Source organism: Lygodium microphyllum, chromosome 1 (genome assembly GCF_053477565.2).
Source record: "Lygodium microphyllum isolate KBCC chromosome 1, Lygodium_microphyllum_v1.1.10, whole genome shotgun sequence".
In the NCBI taxonomy this organism is placed as follows: domain Eukaryota; kingdom Viridiplantae; phylum Streptophyta; class Polypodiopsida; order Schizaeales; family Lygodiaceae; genus Lygodium; species Lygodium microphyllum.
The window spans coordinates 138170260-138189590 of record NC_141135.1 but is presented as its reverse complement, the minus strand read 5'-3'; the positions used below and the strand labels follow the sequence as shown (position 1 = coordinate 138189590).

At 43.6% G+C, this 19331-nt stretch overlaps 1 protein-coding gene across 5 annotated transcripts in view; it reads left to right on the top strand.

Annotated features, from left to right (window-relative positions):
- The window catches only part of LOC148041731 (uncharacterized), a 277578-nt gene extending 258954 nt beyond the window's left edge, over window positions 1-18624 (top strand). For 2 of the 5 annotated variants that reach the window (XM_087681809.1, XM_087681833.1), the window contains exon 13: window positions 17424-17872. In XM_087681809.1, coding sequence (XP_087537935.1) covers window positions 17424-17584 — 161 coding nt within the window. In that variant the 3' untranslated portion in view covers window positions 17585-17872. Of the gene's footprint in view, window positions 1-17423; window positions 17873-17936 lie in introns of those variants that run through there. The other 3 variants (XM_087681825.1, XM_087681842.1, XM_087681817.1) reach the window with 2 other exon arrangements.
- The last annotated feature ends 707 nt before the right edge of the window (window positions 18625-19331 follow it).

Below are 19331 nucleotides of genomic sequence, written 5' to 3'. Positions count from 1 at the left end.
TCCCAGGGTGTAATAACATTTTCTTTGGCATCGAACACCAGCTTGGCAGGTGGGCCTCTGGGGCCGTCGGTATAGGCTCTCCTTGGAGACTGATTGCGGGGGCCCGACGGGGCCCTAGGACGCGGAGCCTGCTGTGAAGTGGCCATTTCTTTCCGGCGCGTATACGTGCGCACGGAATCCTGGGAAGCGGGAGGCCCAGGATCCGCCAAGCCTGTATCCAAGTTTTTACCTTTTTGAGGACGTGCCTCAATCCAGTCAGTACGACGGGAATCCACACTTCGGACCTGTTGTTTGCCTTTGTCCATGACATGAGGAGACTGAAGGGCTTCCTGGGGCGTGGCATCAAGCACCATGTCGTCCTTGGGCAGCACAACCTGCGCATCATCCGAAGACGATTGCTTTTCAGGGCATTCGGCCATGAAATGCCCCAATTTACCACATGAAAAGCAGTGGCCCGCAAAGTTGCCCCATTTTAAGCGAAAATACAAAGGATGCATGCCCGAACAATTGAGGCAAAGCCACGCGGGCCTTTTCCTGGCCGTGTCCCATAGCATGCATAAACGGTTGCGGTTCATCGCCCTGAGGCTTGGGGGAACCAGCACTGTTCCCACAACTGCCATCGCATCCTTCAACAAGGGCCAATAGACCGCGGGACAGTTTTCCACCTCTACTCACACCGGGCATTCGCGTTGAAGCAGACGCTGGAAGTCGGCCATGGGGCGCCATGGCACAACATGAACCAGGCGGCGATCAAAGAATAGCGGCAACTTGGACAGGAGCTCAGCGCGATGCGTTTCCGATTTCAGCAGGACCTCATAAAACCCGCGAGGTCCAAGGAAAATCTCCTCAACCGACTCCCCTTGCAATAGATGGTGCAGCCACTGGCGAATATGCGAAAGCATTGGGATCCTGCCAGTGAAGAAAAGAATAACTGCATGGTCATAGAACACCGAGAAAGATCGCAAGACTGATTTGGGATCCACCGTGGCTTCCAGCATATCATCCGTTCCCGCAACAGAAAAAGATTCGGTATTATGCTGGACATAATCGCCAAGCAGAGTATTGGCGAAGTCCAGCAAATGCTCCCAGTCGATTTCCTGCGAATCCACCGGATTAGAGGCCACTTGCGCATAGGAGCGTTCCGGAGGACTCATTGGCTCATCAGGCGTAGGCTTGGAGCGTTTGCCGGCAGGCGGCTGTTCAGAACTCGGCGGCAACTCCTCCGTGCATGGCACCATATCTTCCGGCTCCTCTGCATCGGAATCAGGGCCAAGGGCTGCCACCGTCCGGTCAAGAAAATCCAAATCCAGGCCAGCCATACTGCTGTCTTCACACAGAGGACGAACTCTCTCCTCTCTGACGAAGGTCAGGTTCAGGGTTTTCACAAGAACTGGGCGCCTCTGCACGAAAGGAGGAGCACACGCAGGCGGCGCCTCGAGCCGCAGCAGAGGTGAAGTTGACAGGGCGGCTTCAGATGATTCAGCGAGACAGGCAGGGGCGGATCCGCTGACTCACGGCCGCAGGGGCAGGCTGCCGTGGCTAGGGCGGCGGGACGGCTCCGTGAGCAGGCGCGACCGTCAACCAGAGGCGGCGATCTCTCTCTCTCTCTCTCTCTCCGAGGAGGGCGACCCAGAACAGCAGGTCGCACGGCAGTAGGCTCTGAAGGACGGCAGGGTACTTACAGGTTGGCAGGGCGAGATAGTGTCGTCAGGGCGAACCCCACGCTGGTCTGAGGGGCGATCTCCCGCAGCGCACAGGTCAGGACGCGCGTCACCAGGTCAGGCCCCAGCCAGTTCCGCCATCGCTCGACGCATCCTCTCTCTCTCTTGAAGGCGAAACGGGAGGGTGCAGGCACCGACAGCAGAGGAACGTCTCGCCTCTCTCTCTCTCTCTCTCTCTCTCTCTCTCTCTCTCTCTCTCTCTCTCTCTCTCTCTCTCTCTCTCTCTCTCTCTCTCTCTCTCTCTCTCTCTCTCTGTGTTGCCTCAGCTCTGCGCATTGACGCGGGGCAGGATTGCGCAGGCGTTCAGGCCCCGACAGAATCGACGCGAAGGGTCAAGTCGCCATCACTCACTCCATCGTTCCGTCGGCTCCATCTATAACTTTCTTCTCTCTCTCTCTCTCTCTCTCTCTCTCTCTCTCTCTCTCTCTCTCTCTCTCTCTCTCTCTCTCTCTCTCTCGGCCCAAGTGCCCCCTTCCAGCATGACCTTGACTCGTACTCACGAATGAAGAGGAATACAATCATCATGCATGACCTATGTTAGAGACATACATAAAAGACCTAGGTGGCACCGTTGGCCCCTCTCCCCATGAAGATATAGTACTATAGAGATCTTTTCATGAGCCGCACCGAGGATGTATTCATCATTAGGCCCTTGTATATGGAATATTACATGCCATAGGCCATGCAAGTTGCCATAGGCTAGCTTAAAGTTTCATCACACCAACTGGAGATAGAGACAAGTAGAGTCTCAAGAATCCCCAGGGAGGAGAGGATATGCAAATTTTGCCATGAGGAGGTAGAGATGGAGAAGCATTTCTTATATAGATATAGTGCATATGCCCAAGTTGAGAGGGGCATTACACATTGTTCCAAGGGTAGTAGACCATACAGTCAATGATGAGCACACTAGATTAGAGATATTTGGGCCACTATATACTGGAGATCTAGAGAGTCAGAGCATCCCTACTAGTGGTAGGTACATGAGACAAACGATAGTTAACCATGATAGAGCTTTATCAAGGGCAACATTGGTTTGGGAACATATAGACACAGGGTCCATGAATCAAAGAGGGGTGTACCTACAAAGGGCACAGGAGATCAGAGGGGTGTCTCTACAAAGGGCACAAGAGATTAGAGTCACACGATAACCTTGCGCCTTTAGCTGGAGGCAGCCCTTCTCACACCAGAGAGAGGTCACCTGGATTCGATAGTAGCATGAGATGTACCTGGCCCACTGCACCAACTCTTGTACCTAGGAGATACTCAAGATCCTGTTCAAGGAGAGTGCCCCCCCCCCCCCCAAAACCTCCCCAAAAAAATACAAAACTCCATTGGATGGACTTAGATCTATATGGCATTGTACCTCACATGCATATAATCTCACATCCCTAGATGGACATACTTGTATACATTGATGGCTCGCCTAGATAATGATGCACACACTCATTGCACATTAGATAGGATTTTTCACTTTTTAGTATTTACTCTCCTGATACCATGAGGATATTCTCTTATACATGGATATGTCTCATAAGCAAATTTGGTCTTTAGTAGACATTGATATACATACCAAATATTTCACATTCAGATGATTTAAAGGTTGTGATAGTGAGATGCAATGGAAGTAAATCAAAGAAGGAATTGTACTGCAGAGGCCTTGAAAAAGTATAACTAAGCCGAAACGAAACTAGCCTAAGGTTCCTAAGAGACTAGCCTAGGGAAAGGTAATGACCAAACTAGGCAAAGATGGTATGAAGCCCTGCAAAACCATACTAGTACGAATCTAGGTCTCCATGGTGACTTACAATTGGTTCCTGCATAATAAAAGGAACTATATAGACAAAATTAGACTCAACACATATTCTTTCATCAATGCTCATGTCACTTCTTCAGTAAGCCTTTTCTTCTTTCTACAACCCCATTTTGTTGTGGGTATATATCTACAAGAGAATTGTCATTTTATACCATCTATGTTTCAATAGGAGTTTTGAAAGTTTTGAAGTGCCAAACACTTACTCTTTTCCTTCAGAAAATATTGTTGAACTTTTGGTTGTCCCGACTGGGTAGTATTTCCTCAATAGAGAGGTGATCATCAGCAAATTCCTCCAACTAAGATGTACCTTGTGGAGTATGAGACAAAAAAGACTTGGGCCTTGATGAGTGATCCCTACAATAAAGGTTAGTAGAAGAAGTGTTGTCCTCCAAATCAAGGCCATAATGCCTCCTCAAGGCTTCCATTGAAGGAGTAGCTTGCAGAAAGTATCAAAGGATCCGAAAATGGAGTCGTTTGAGCCACCGTGAATCAGTTACATGTCGTTTGTGTCCCACACAAAACCAAGCTCTCCATGAGAGCCACATGATACTCTTTAAATGAGCACGAATTCAGATACCATGTGAAGATAATGCTAGGGTGTGCACAAAGAAAACACGAAATGTATGAATACAGCTAAAACACAATAACTTAGACGTCAATGCAATAAATGTCAAGATTGTGGGAGAGAAGGAAGGAGTCTCACTTGTAGCTTTCTTGCTTGCACAATGGGAGAATACACACAAAGGTGGAGGCTGAAAACAGTTTTCCTCTTCTTAGTTGTGTAAGCCAAAAAGAACTCTAGTACAAGGAAATAGAAGAACCCTATATATGGGTCTCAAACCAAACTCAACTAACTAAGGTGGCATACTAACTGAGCCACGAACTAGAGTAGATAAGGATAGCTATCATGTAGCTATTATTCATGGGCGGTGTACCAACCGCATCTACAACTGACAAGTCGATGACATAAATACACAATGGTCACCCTGGCGTATCACGAGTGGAGCTCGATATCTCAACACTCCCCCTCGAGCTCAATCCCAATTCCTACACACCAAGCAGGTCTCTGAACTTGCGCAGCTTCTCTGCGCCCAATGCCTTCGTGAATATGTCAGCTACCTGATCCTCTGTGCTGACATAAACTAGATCAATAAGACCTAGTAAAACCCTCTCTCGCACATAGTGATAATGCACCTCAATGTGCTTTATTCTAGCATGATAGACTGGGTTATTTGCCAAGTGTATACTACTCATGTTGTCACAATAAATGACAACTGGCCCATCTGTGGACTGATGCATATCATAAAGTAGCTTATGCAACCAAGCTACCTCACATGCAGCCATTGTTGCACCCCTGTACTCAGTCTCTGTGCTCGACAAGGCAACTGTAGGTTGTTTCTTGCTGCTCCAAGTGACTGCAGCACTCCCAAAAGAGAACACATATCCACTGGTAGATCGTCTATCAGAAATACTACCAGCCCAATCAGCATCAGTGTATCCATGCAACTATATCTGAACCCCAGTCTCATAAAATAGTCCATACTGCAATGTGGACTTCACATACCTGAGTATGCGTCTAGCTGCATCCAAATGTGGTTTCCTTGGAGCCTGCATAAACTGACTTACCAATCCAACAGCATAGCTCAAATCTGGCCGGTAATAGTCATATAAATCAAATTTCCTACTATGCGTCTGTACATAGTAGGGTCTTCTAGAAGCTCACCTGCATCTGTGCTCAGCTTCACATTTTGCTCCAAAGGAACTGAAATAGGCTTACAGCCTGTCATCCTATATTTGGACAGCATGTCTAATCCATACTGCCTCTGCAAGAGCTGTATCCCACTTGGTGATCTAATCACATCAATGCCCAAGAAATAACGCAACTCTTCCAAATCCTTCATCTCAAACTTCTGCTTCAATAGCATTTTCACATGAAGGATATCTTCATCATTGTCACCTGTCATAATCAAATCATCAACGTAAATGGCAAGTAGCATAATACATTTCTCTGTTTTTCTCACATAAAGTGAGAAATCTGCCTTGGAAATCTGAAAGCCAATAGTGACAAGATATTGTCCTATCTTGTCAGACCATGCTCTAGGTGCTTGCTTCAAGCCATACAAGGCTTTCTTCAACCTGCAAACAAACTCAGGATGAACAGCATGCACATAACCTGGTGGCTGCTCCATATAGACCTCTTCTTGCAAATCACCATGCAAGAAGACATTCTTTACATCCATCTGATGTAAAGACCATCCCTTTGATGCAGCCATAGCAATGACTGCTCTTACAGTTGCCATCCTTGCAACCGGACTAAATGTTTCTTCATAGTCAATGCCATATGTTTGTGCATACCCCTTGACTACTAATCTTGCCTTGTATCTGTTCACAGAACCATCTGCATTATGCTTCACCTTATAAACCCACTTACAGCCAATTGCATTTTTACCTTTAGGCAAAGGTACCAATTCCCATGTAGCATTTGCTTCCAAGGCATCCATTTCTTCATCCATGGCTTTCTCCCATTTTTCTTTTCCCATGGCTTGCTCAAAAGAAGTGGGTTCTGGTTCCTGTATCACTTTGACCATATATGCATAGTGAATGGCTGTAAATCCATCATATTTCAGCCTATCCACAGGATACCTACCTCTCGTAGACCTGCGCAAAGTAGGTTCACTCCCAGGTGCTCTCAAAACATCCCTGGTCTTCCTTACTCCAAGTGTAACAATAGAAGGAATACCCAACTCATCATCAATGCTCTGTTCTGAGCCATTGGATTCACCATCCACATAAGAGTGACTTGCATTCACATCAAACATGGGCTGATCAACCTTCTCTTTTCCTTTTCGTGATACTTGCATACCACTATCTGCATTACTTTGAGAAGATTCTCCTGATCTCAATCTGCCTGTCCATGGCGAAGAATGTGAACCACTGCTAGAGGACGCTCTAGGCCCACTAATATTTTGTGACTGATATTGTAAATTCTGTGCAGCATTACCATTTTGTGCATCTACATCATCAATCACATTTACTGGTTTATACCAGCTACTCATCTCATCAAAAACAACATCTCTACTCACTGTAAACTTACAAGTAGAAGGGTTATAGCATCTATACCCTTTTTGCTGGAGAGAGTAACCAATAAAGATGCACTTCTCAGCTTTTGGATCTAACTTGGATCTCAACTCATCTGGCACATGTACATAGGCAATGCAACAAAAAAATTTCAAATGAGAAATATCTGGTTTCCTACCAGTATACCTCTCCTCTGGAGTCATCCCATGTATTGTTGCAGTGGGAGTCCTGTTCATTATATAGACTGCCGTAGCAACTGCTTCAGCCCAGTAAAAATCTGGCAAGTCTTTTTCGTTGAGCATGGCACGAGATACCTCTCCAATATGCCTGTTTTTCCTTTCTGCAACTCCATTTTGTTGTGGGGTATGACTGCATGAATATTGCTGCTTTATGCCATGCTCCTGCAGGAACCTTGCAAACTCATTTGAGAGGTACTCTCCCCCTCCATCTGACCTTAGGCATTTTATTTGCAAACCTGTTTCTTTTTCAACCATAGCTTTAAGAGTTTTGAAATGCCCAAAAACTTCACTTTTCTTTTTCATAAAATACACCCAAACTTTTCTGCTATAGTCATCAATAAAACTGACAAAATAATGACAGCCTCCAAGAGATGTAGCTTTAGTAGTCCACACATCAGAGTGGATTAATTCCAATGGCTTCTTACTCTCTTGAACATGTCTAGGAAATGGTTTCCTTGCCTGTTTTCCAAACTGACAGGCTTCACATACCTTATGCATTTCTGCAACCTTGAATCTAGACAATCCTGCAACAATATTTTGGGCCTGCATTGATTGCACTCAATTCAGACATGTCTGCATCCAACGTAAACATTCTGCCATTCTTCTTTCCTTTTGCTATCAAGCGACCTTTATTTTTCATATCCTCAACAAAGCATCCATGAGAATTAAATTTGACCTACAAGCCCTACTCAACCATTTGACCAACTGAAACCAGATTCTTGGTGATATTCGGGACATGAAATACATCGGACAAGTATTTCTTTTTCCCATCCTGCATAGACAAATGAATTTTTCCAATCTGCACAATAGGATGTGCAGTATCATCACCAGTCTCCACAAATCCTGGTTTTTCCATTTTCCTTGCATCCTCCATCCATTCTGCATGACCTGTCATGTGGTTTGATGCACCTGAGTCAACATACCATACATCGTTGCTTTCTTCTACACTTGTCACAAAATTGTTCATGTGCTGTATCATAAACAGATGCTCATTTCTGTCATCACCCTGTCTACTAGAAGATGCATAATTCCCTTGTTGCAATTTTCCATTCATGATGTCATTCTGCTTTTTATAGCAGTCTTTAGCCATATGACCCATTTTACCACAGTAGTAGCATTCAACATTACTGTTTGCATTTTGGCTTCTTTGCCATCCATCACGACCTCTTTGGCTCCCCCTGCCTCTAGAGTTACCACGTCCTCCTCCATAGGACTGGTTTTCTTGAGTTTGCTGTATATTCTGATTTCTACCACGGCCTCCTCTACCTCTGCCTCTACCTCTTCCAGCATTTGAGTAGAAGACAGCTTCTTTTGAAGTTCCTCCTGAAGAAGATGCACCACCATTTCTCTGCTCCTCAGAAATTAGAAGAGCAATCAACTCCTCAAAATCAGGAAATCTTTCACGGACGGAAATGGATGTTCGGAACTGTGCATAATCCTTTCCTAGACCATTCAAGGTCACTGAGACTAAATCATCATCTTCCACTGGCGACCCAATGGAAGCAAGTGCATCTGCAATCTTCTTCACCTTCATGTGGTAGTCATTGATGCTCATACTTTCTCTTTGCACATTGTGCAACTCTTGCTTGAGCTGCATTTTCCTGGCTTGCATATTTGTGCTATACATTTTTGACAAAGTATCCCATGCCTCCTTTGGCGTACTTGCATCTTGAATATGCACAATCAGAGTCTGAAATGCTGATAGATAGCCAATACATAACTTTCCTAGCTCTCTCATGCCATGCTTTAAATGCCTACATTTGCTGTTGATTAGGAACATCAAGAAAAACTGGTTCTTCTTCATTTCCTGCAACAAATTCCCAATATCCTTTTCCCATAAGGAAATTCGTCATTCTAAACTTCCATGCTTGGAAGTTGTTCTTGTTAAGCTTTTCAGTGACAATCTGTAAAAGAGAATCAGACGCCATTACAGAACACTGCACTGCAAAAAAACACAGCTTCACCCTCACAAGGGCAAATCTGCAAAACTGGCGAAAGTGGTATTTGACCACACAGTCACTTCCTAGTGACGACTTTGCACCAACAGGCAACAGGGATGATTCTGTAACTCCCAATGTCTCTGTGCACAAGCATACGATGCAATTTCTACAGTAACTTTTCACCGACCTGTAGAACAGTGGCTGCACAGCATAAAACTGGGCTTTTCCTGAGTGCGTACAGAAAACTTCCGCCTCCAAAACAGGCCCCGAAATGGCCTCAAATCAAAAAAACAAGATCGCCGAGGGCTAACACCGCGAAGGGCGTCTCAACCTGAGACAATGCACTCCTGCACTTTCCGGCTATGCTACCTGCAGAGATCTGCTCCCAAAACAGAAAATGAAAGCAACAGTGCTCCTCTTACCAGAACACCGCAAGCTTGGCTTGCTTTCTTGAGCTCCTTACCACGAACAAGGCTCTGATACCATGTCAAGATTGTGGAAGAGAAGGAAGGAGTCTCACTTGTAGCTTTCTTGCTTGCACAATGGGAGAATACACACAAAGGTGGAGGCTGAAAACAGTTTTCCTCTTCTTAGTTGTGTAAGCCAAAAAGAACTCTAGTACAAGGAAATAGAAGAACCCTATATATGGGTCTCAAACCAAACTCAACTAACTAAGGTGGCATACTAACTGAGCCACGAACTAGAGTAGATAAGGATAGCTATCATGTAGCTATTATTTATGGGCGGTGTACCAACCGCATCTACAACTGACAAGTCGGTGACATAAATACACAACGGTCACCCTAGCGTATCACGAGTGGAGCTCGATATCTCAACAATAAACACAAACCCTAAACTCAAAACACAAAATGCAAAAATGCAAACACAAACAAAGAAGAAAGAGAACTCTAAAGTGAATGAATCAATGCTATAAATGAATGAAAGAAAGTACAGAATGCTCAAGGGCGGAGTTATCCAACAGCTGGTGGCCCTTATGGTAGTGGGTTGAGGGAGGTGTCTATGTGTATCATCCACTAGAAATAGAGTTGTAATGCAGTTTTAACTCAATACTCTAGATATCCACAGAGTTGTTGTGAAAATATGCTAGGGTTTACACTGAGGAAACAAAGCATGTATGACCAAGACTAAAACACGAAGACTCAAATAGTGATAAGAAAAACTCAGAACTCGAACACAGAGACAAACATAGAGAGAAGAAATTCTAAAGTAAATCAATCAATGTAAGAGTGTACAAAATGCCCAAAGGCAGAGCAATGAAGTGTCGAAGAGTGACGTCCACTAGAGACGGATCCCAAGTGCTATCACCACCAGTCGGAGTGTGGAAGATGAGAAAAAAACCAAATGCAGATCACTAGAGAGTCAAGAGACCGAGGCGACTACTCTGCTAGGAGGATGAAGAAGCACACAAGCTATCACTAGGTGAGGAGAATACCAAACGTAGGCTGCAAAAGGTCGCTTAATGGATGGAGAAGATTGACAACCTGTCTCGAGGGATTATAGAGTCCAAATGCAAGCAATAGGAGGGGTTGGCAATGACAATGATATCAAATGCAATTGGAGGCAGGGCACCAAACAATGGACAACAACTAAAGAAGAAGGCGCTAGGAACTAGAGGAGTTGTGGAAGGAGTGGCAGCAGTCACAAAGGGTAGATTGCCGTGTGGGTGAATGCTGATGGATGAAATTTGCATAAAAGGAGTGAGGCTGAATGATGGTGGACAACTTGTCTATTCATAGATATTGAAGGATTGCCCAAAAAATTAGGGTTTTGGGAGACATCTGAAACTCTCTCAAATTGTGTACCAGTTTTGTGTTTTTCATTATATAAGCGTGTTTTGGGGCTATTTAAATATGCCAATCAGTTGTAAAGCGTGTCTTAGCTCACCACCCCCTCTCAGGCCTAAAATTAAGCGTAAAAGGGAAGCCCTGCAATGTTTACCCTAAGGCATTCCACCCCAAACTAGCGAGGGTATTGGACAAAGGGTACACGTTGGTAGTGGCCTACCAAGACTACAAAGGTGATGGTCATCTTACCAAGGGAGTCCAAGAGTCACCCCAAAGAGAATAGGGCATCAAGGATAGGGCATCGAACAAAGAGTGCTCGTCGTCGGCCGCCGAATGGCCCACCAAGCCCTACAAAGGCCAATGAAACCACATTGCACTTGTGTGTTTTTTTAACCTTTTTTTTGGGTTGAAAGTTCATTTATTACGTGGCGGCCAATTAAGTAATAGTGACCCAAAAGAGGAGAGGAGGGATGGTGCACCCAACACATCACAAAATAGTACAAGCTAACCCAACCACTCAAGGATGTCAATGATGAGGGAAAGGTAATGAAGTATCATGTAAAGAAGGATGGTGGTGTAAGCTATCAGTGGAAACAGCTTAGGATCTGTCCAGTGGGGTGTCTGCACAATGGGATGTATAGTATGCTACATATTGAAGAATGCTCATGTGGCAGATGCCACTCAGACAATGTCCCTCATGGAAAATTGTTCACTTATCCAAGCACCCTAGTACAAAGATTATAAAAGCATGCAATGCATAGGGGAAGGTACAACAGGAAGACCGATGTCAAAGACAAGTGCTAAAATATATAGAATATCAAGGAGAGTAGAAATCCCCTCTCAACCTAGATGGCGATGTCAAAGAAGAAAGAGGCTCCTAAGGATATCGGTCTTCATGTGGTGTCGATAACCATGTGGATGAAGATGATGAAGCATCCCTACTAGAAGAGCAAGGATAGAAGATACCGCCATGATAGCATCAAGAGAGATGTTGCATGATTTGACGTAGAGGGAGAAGCCTCCATGTTGGAAGAAGAGCAAAACTTCAAGTAGATGGAACCATGAAAGGAATATCACATAGCTTCTATCTTCAGCACAGAAAGAATTGGTGCAAACCTACATATGAGCCCTACACTCAAATACAAAACCTTATAAAAGATATCGTAATCTGCAACAAGCACAAAGGTGAGTAGTGAGATGCTCCAAAAAAACAAACTGAAAAGTGACGGAATATTCCGTCCCACAGGAAGTGATGCCACCCTTGTTTTGGCTTGCCTTCGCATCTTGCAACATCTTGCCAATGTTGGTTTTTCCGCCCAAAGAAGAGACAACCAACCCTTACTCCCTAAATGGATGTGTGTGGAGAACTTCTTGTGAACTTAATCGTGCATTGTTGCGTAACACAAAAACTAGCACACTCAGAGTCATAGAAGGTCGGCAATCTAGGTAGTGAGATAACGTACTGGATAAAATGAAAGTATGTGTTGGGCAACTTGTTCAAGAAGAATGTGACCTAATTGTCGTCTAACTTCAGGGAGCCAGTTTTGGCAAACTCAGCAAGTAGCAACCACCAACTTGACTTTCACATCATCCCCTTGCCTAGTGGAAAACTCTTGAAGCTCAAAATCTAGATTAATACATCGAGTGCAATCTCAAGCCACATAGCAGTCAATGAGATGAATCCAACACTCAGATGCGAGGGAAAAATGTTGTAACTGAGAGTGGAATTCAAGAAGCAACCCTACATCATATTAATATTGGCCGTGGCATTGCAGGCTCTCCATTAACGGATGTGATCAAGGTGAGCTAATCAAGGGTCCGACGGTACCAATGACGAGGTCCCAAAGCCCTTGAGATTCAAGCACTTGTTGCATGAAGTTCGACCAAGTGGTGAAATTCAACCCATTAAAAGGAGTCTTATCCATGAAGGCATTCTTGGCTATTGCAACAAGAATGGTAGTGCTAGGAGATAGAGGTGTGTAATGGGGGTAGGGTGGATAGGGGGATAGAGTAGAGGAGTGGAATACACTTGGAAAGAAATCCCAAAGTGCTGCCCACTAGGCATACGAGAAGTGTGCATAGTGGTTCCAAATGTGGATATAGGTGGATTGGGCATGGGCATGGTAACTGCATGAGGAGCCCATGGTGGAGGGATAGGGACACGTGTAGCAAAGGCTAGAAATCCCTGCATAGAAGTGACCCAATTAATGTGGGAGGACAGTACATAAGCAGAGAATGGATATCCTTGCGTCTGAAAGGTCATCTGGGGGAGTTGTGAGTGTCTGAGGGTAGTGATGGGGATGCCCATCACAGTCGTCCCAGGGTGTAAAAATGTGGGAAAGTGGGGATATGTAGAAAGTACAATGTTAAAGGGTAGCATTCCTCCTAATGCACCAAGGGGTGGAGTGAATGGAGGGTAGGTAGATTGTGGGATGGAGAAAAAGAGAGTGCTAGGAGCTAAGATGGAAGATGCAACCCCTAATATGCTTTGAGCAGAAGTGGAGTGTAATCCTAGGTTTTGGAACGAAGATATGAGTAGATGAGAATGAGAAGATAGTGGTGGGATGGGAGGGAGTTGAGAAGTGTGGTTTACTTGCTCAAATGAAACTGATGATAGAGATATACCTATTGAAAGGAATCTACTTCGAGAGCCTTCTCTATTAAAGTTAACATACTAAAAATCATCTTAAGCATGCACAATAAAAGAAAAAACAAGAGAGGGTTTTGGTTCATACAACTCAAAAGAGTTGTATGAACTTGACATAAGGCTTGGCTGAGATGAAGGAGATGGATTGCTAGACGCGTCAAATGTCGTGGTTCCTCCAAGATCAAAGAGATGGCTAGACTCACCAATCGGTCCACATGGAGTAGTAGCACTCGTTGGAGGAGTGTAAACCTGACTGTATGTGATGTGCAAGCACTCGTCAAACTCCTCATCTGTAAGATGACCAAAATGTAAAGAAAAAGATAGTAGAGGTAAAAGTGTGTCTACCTCCTCCTCAAGATCATAATGACTCCTTAGAGTCTCCAATGATGGAGAAGCTTGATAGGGTGTCATAGGATCCCCAGAAGAAGGTGCCTGAGACATTATGAGTCATGTGAGTTGCGTGTGTGTCTCACATAAGGACTAGTCTCCACAATCACGGCAGGATACTCTTTAGAAGAGCACATGCTCTGATACCATGTGAATATATGCTAGGGTTTGCACTAAGGAAACACAGTATATACGACCAAGACCGAAACACAAAGACTCGGACAGTGACAAGGAAAACTCAAATTCTAAACACAAAATTGAAAACTCAAACATAGAGACAAACATAGAGAGAAGAAACTCTAAAGTGAATGAATGTAGAGTATACAGAATGACCCAAAAGAGGGGAGTAGAAATGGTACACCGAACACATCACAAAACACAACAAACTAACCCAACCACTCAAGAATGTCGATGACAAGGGAAAGGTGATGAAGTATCATGTGAAGAAGGATGGTGGTATAACCTGCTGATGGAAACAATCTAGGATCTGTCTAGTGATGTTGTACACAATGGGATGCATAGTATACTACATATTGAAGAATGTTGATGTAGCAGGTGCCACTTGGACAATGTCCCTCGTAGGGAAGTTGTTCACTTGCCCAAGCACGCTAATACAAAGATGATGAAATCATGCAATACATAGGAAAAGGTACAACAAGGGGGAAGGCCGATGTCTAAGAGAAGTGCTGAAATATGTAGAATATCAAGAAGGGTAAGAACCCCCTCTCAACTTGGATGGAGATGTTGAAGAAGAAAGAGGTGCCTTAGGATATTGATCTTCGTGTGGTGGTGAGAACCATGTGGATGAAGATGATGAAGCATCCCTATTGGAAGAGCAAGGATAGAAGATATCGCCATGATATCATCAAAAGAGACGTTGCACAATCTGTCGGGGGGGGACGGGCCGCAGAAGCCTCCATTTAAAAGAAGAGCAAAACTTCAAGTAGATGGAACCATGAAAGAAACCATGCACAGCTCCTATCTCCGAGCCATGCATAGCTCCTGTCTCTAGCAGAGAAAGGAGTGGTGCAAAACGTGCATGGCAAAAAGACAGTATAGAAAATATTCCCTAGCCAACTAGGGAAGGTTCATAATATGGTTGAAAAAGTCGACTAGACTACCTTCCTAGGCTATACAAGGAAGTCCCCTCAAAAGCCATTGTCAATCTATCTTTCACCCAGTCAGAGTTCTTCTAGCTACCCTTGAGCTCTTCGCATATCATCTATCTGGATTACCATCTAAGCTTCATAGTGGAAGCGCATATCATCTATTTGGATTACCATCTAAGCTTCATAGTGGAAGTGCACACGTGGACAAAGCCATCTTTGTATCAGTTTGTTTGAAATTAAAGTAGTTTCTGTTCTTCTCATATTTGCTATTTGTTCTCTACTCCTTGCTCAGATTATATCCACTGCACCATGTAATTTCTACAATATGCACATGTACATATGCACACATGCATACACACAAGAAAATATATACACACATACATAGACACACACATGTTTTAGTAAAATAATATATATTTATAAACACCATATTAGAGATTTTGAAAATTTTCCAAGTCTCACTTTTAATGAATGTCTTATTTTTATGAATGAAAGAGAGCACTATGTTTATTTTTGTCTTTAAAAGGTACTTTGTATGTTATAAATGTGAGATCACACATCTTGAGAGCTTAAGTGATGAAGTGTAAGCTATGTGGCTATTAGGAGATTTGGATTTCACTCTATCTTTTCTGTTTCTAAACTCTGTGCAACTATGAGCACCACAATTGGGAGGACCTTGGGATCCTAGCTTGAGATCTTACCAGGTGAGAGTTACATGTATTGGCAGAACCCTCGGGATAGATTTGCAATGGCTATCATCAGAGCTTGGAGAGCAGTCTCTCTTGCCCTTTTCAAATGTCCCCACAGCTTGTTGAAGGGAAGCAGACAGTCTTTCTTTTCATTATTTTAGTCGGGGGCATGGATTGCCACACCTTAGTGCAGAGACCTTATACTCTCTTCGGTCAAATTTTCTTCAGGGGTTTTGGACACGGTAGGAGAGCGGCAGGCCTTCACTAGATATTCAGAGACACAGACTCAGAGGCCTCAAAGAGGGTACATACTAGACCTGAATCAGTGCTATTCCTCTTGATTGTCTTGCATATGACCATACATACTAGGGCCAATTGTTACCAGAGGAGATGTGCTGCATGCCATAGTGAACATGAGAACAGGGCCATCATCTGTACAGGGCAGGATGATGGTTGACTGATTGGAGAGGACCTTGACTTTTAGGAGTTTGTAGAGCATCCATCCGAGCTAGATAATTTGAGTGGTGGCTCACCATGTCAAGAGTTGATGTATAGATTGGGATCCTCCTCCATCACTCAGCTCGGATATTAGAGAGGAGGTTGACTTCTAAGTGTTCTAGTTGGAGGATTCAATTGGTCACATATTGTGGCAAGCATTTATGTATAGATTCAGATCCCTATGTCATCACTCAGCCCAGATGTTAGAGAGGAGGTTGACATGTAGGAATTTGTAGTGTTCTAGGAGGATTTGAGTGGTGGCTCACAGTGGTAAGATTTAATGTAGATTTGGAAAATGGATCTCCATGTCATCACTCAGCCTGGATGGACATTTTATTCCTACCCAAGGAGACCCCTTTACATATTAGAGTGGACTTTGGAGAGTGGGAATATTTTGAGGGGCAGCAGCATATTTCCTGTTTTAGTTACAGGACCAAAATGAGAGTAAGATCGTAGCCTCTCCAGTAGCAGCACCTAATGGGTACAACTAGGGTATTACGCAACCATTCCTCATGAATTTCTGGAGATTGAGAGGTGGGTATGAAGGTATTTAGGGAGCATCTCTTCTGTCATTTCAAATCATGAGCTGAGGCATTCAAACTCTTGACTTCTCTGCAACTTGGCTATCTTCTCAGGACATCTCTGCAGATGGGAACTCATTGCTAGTACTGCTTGGCATATTTGGATAGTCGGATGGAAACAGGCCATAGATCTTTGGCCTACTTGCACTTCAGAGTCCTTTTGTAGATATGGGTGGCGAATATGCATATACCCTTAGAGGCAGATGGGACAAGCTGTAGGGTGACTCGGAGAGCATGCAGGGAGATGTGAGGCATTCCTAACCACCTGGGCTTAGACGTCTTTTTTCATGCATTTCCTCGCATATTGGCGATGTACTCTTCCAGTGTGGTCTTTTCATGTTTGTGACCCCTATCAACAGTGATTAGATTGGTTAAGGCACTCCGATGTCTTAGGTGGGCTGATCCCAAGTCTGGCACTTTCTTTTGAACTTCAATATCTATAGACATAATTGACTTCCATTTAAGAAACAAAGGGGTTCAACACTAGGGATAGTTGCCTCGTAGTCTCACAGTCATTTGTTTGAGTTTGGATTCTTGCAGCCAAAATCATATGGGAAAAGCTCTCGAGTGTTTTTGAAATTATCATGTCCATGACATGCTTTAAACAACTGAGTTGGCCACATCGACGTGGTGATGTAGCAGAGTGTGATAGGCACATAGACACAACAAGATTCTTTCCATGTGAAAGTTCTTTTGTGTCCGGATTCATGCAAGTGTTTTTGAAATTTTCATGTCTATGACATGCTTGAGACTGTTAAGTTGAAGAAAAGTTCTTCATGCAAATCTCCTTGATGATTCTTTTTAAATGTGCATTCAAGTCTAGGTCAAAGTAAACATGACATTGTGCGCTTATGTACGAAAAGTACTGATGTTAGCTGAGTAACTTATTACTAAGCATTGACAGTGTTTTTTTCAGGTTTTGTCTTAAGGCATCCACTAGTCAAAAGTGTTGTTATTGGTGCAACTAGTATGATCCAACTACAGGAGTTAATAGATAGCTGTAGAGTAGAATTACAACCAGATGTTATTTCTGAAATAAATGAAGTGCATGAAAGATACCCCAATCCATGCCCATGAATTCTTGTAAAAGAGATTTATTTCATTGGTAGGTTGGTAATAAACCATGTATAGAGTAAGAGGTAAGTAGCATGTATTACGTGATGTTCTTGTTGTCCCCATAAGCTCCTCATGATTGTAATGGTAGCATTGCACATAATTACACTTCTCTCAAAATAGTGTCGTGCATGATTTTTTTCAAACAAGGGGACTTTTGCTAGATGTGCAGCTATATAGTCACTTTTTGGAAGTGGCGACAGACACATACTTATTTGCCTTACTCAAACCAGCTAGCCTCATCTTGCAATATCTTGTATTATCTCTCTCCATTTTTACGGTCATGTGTTGTAATTTATTGTTGGCTTGTCGACAGCAAGCCTTCGTGATGGGTCCATCAGCATCTCTCTCTGTTATCGAAGACCTCACCAAAATCAAGGAGGAAGTTCTCCACTTGCAGGAAACTACAAAGGAGGCTACCTCTTGGGTGGAAGTAATCAAGAAGATGCAAAAGCAGGTAGAAGAAGCTGAACAATGGATACAGGTAGCGAAGAAGGGGAAACAACAAATGACACCTGCTCCCACCACTTACATTATTAATGATGCCTTGGAGGAAGAGCAACGTAGGAGAGTGGGTGCATTGCAGCCTTGATGTAGGAGAAAATTGCAGCGTGGTTTAGACCAGTGTATTATGCTAGCAAGAGACTTACAGCAAACTGAGAGGAAGTATACAGTCACGAAAAGAGAAGCCTTAGGCATGGTGTTTGCCTTGCAGAAATTCCGAGACTATTTGTTAGGAAATCCAGTAGATTGTCAAGCCCTTCTATATCTTATGAATAAGCCTCAGTTGACAAGCAGGTTGGCCAAATGGATGCTTTTACTACAAAAAGTTGACTAAAAATTTGTGCAGGCCCCTTTAAAAAAACATGCAGCTATATTCCTTAGGATTAGATTGAATTTATAGACCCTGCACAGGGAGTGAGTGATTAGTTGCAGGATCGAGACTCATTCAGAGTTTAGGTACATTAGTTTGATTCTTATTATGACCAAATGATACTTTTTTTTGTGGATGGTGTTATGCCAGCAACTTTGTCAAAGGATCAGAGAAGAAGATTAGCTTCGAGGAGCAAAAATTGTCTAGTTGTCATGGGAGATCTATACAGAAGAGGCATGGATCAACTATTGAGGAGATGTATTCCTTAGTATGAACAGGTTGCAATGATTGCAAGAAGCTCATGCAGTCTGACAGGTCATTTCTCCAGTGAAATTACGAAAAGGAAAGTACTACAACCTAGTTTATAGTGGCCAATTTTTTTGAAATGTGCATATTAGTACACCAAAAGAATGTGTAATATATAGGCAAGAGGGCCACCACAACCGAGGGGTAGAATGCAAGATCATCCAGTATTTGCCCTTTGAGAGATTTCAAAAATATTATTTCACTAAGTGGGTTGAAGCAAAGGCTTTGAAGGATAATATTGGCAAGATGATCAAGCTCGTACTAGATTCGCAATAGTGATGGTATACGTAAATCAACATGGACTTGAGGATAGACACAAGCTATGGCTGATTATTGCACTAAGTTGGTTGAAGCAAAGGCTTTGGAGGATAATATTGGCAAGATGATCAAGCTCGTACTAGATTCGCAATAGGGATGGCATATTCCTCTCCACAAAGATAGGTAGTCTATGCAAATCAACATGAAGGTGGTGAGGATAGCACACTACATAGCTTGGGACTTATGATACATTTCAAGCAATGACCTTTGTCA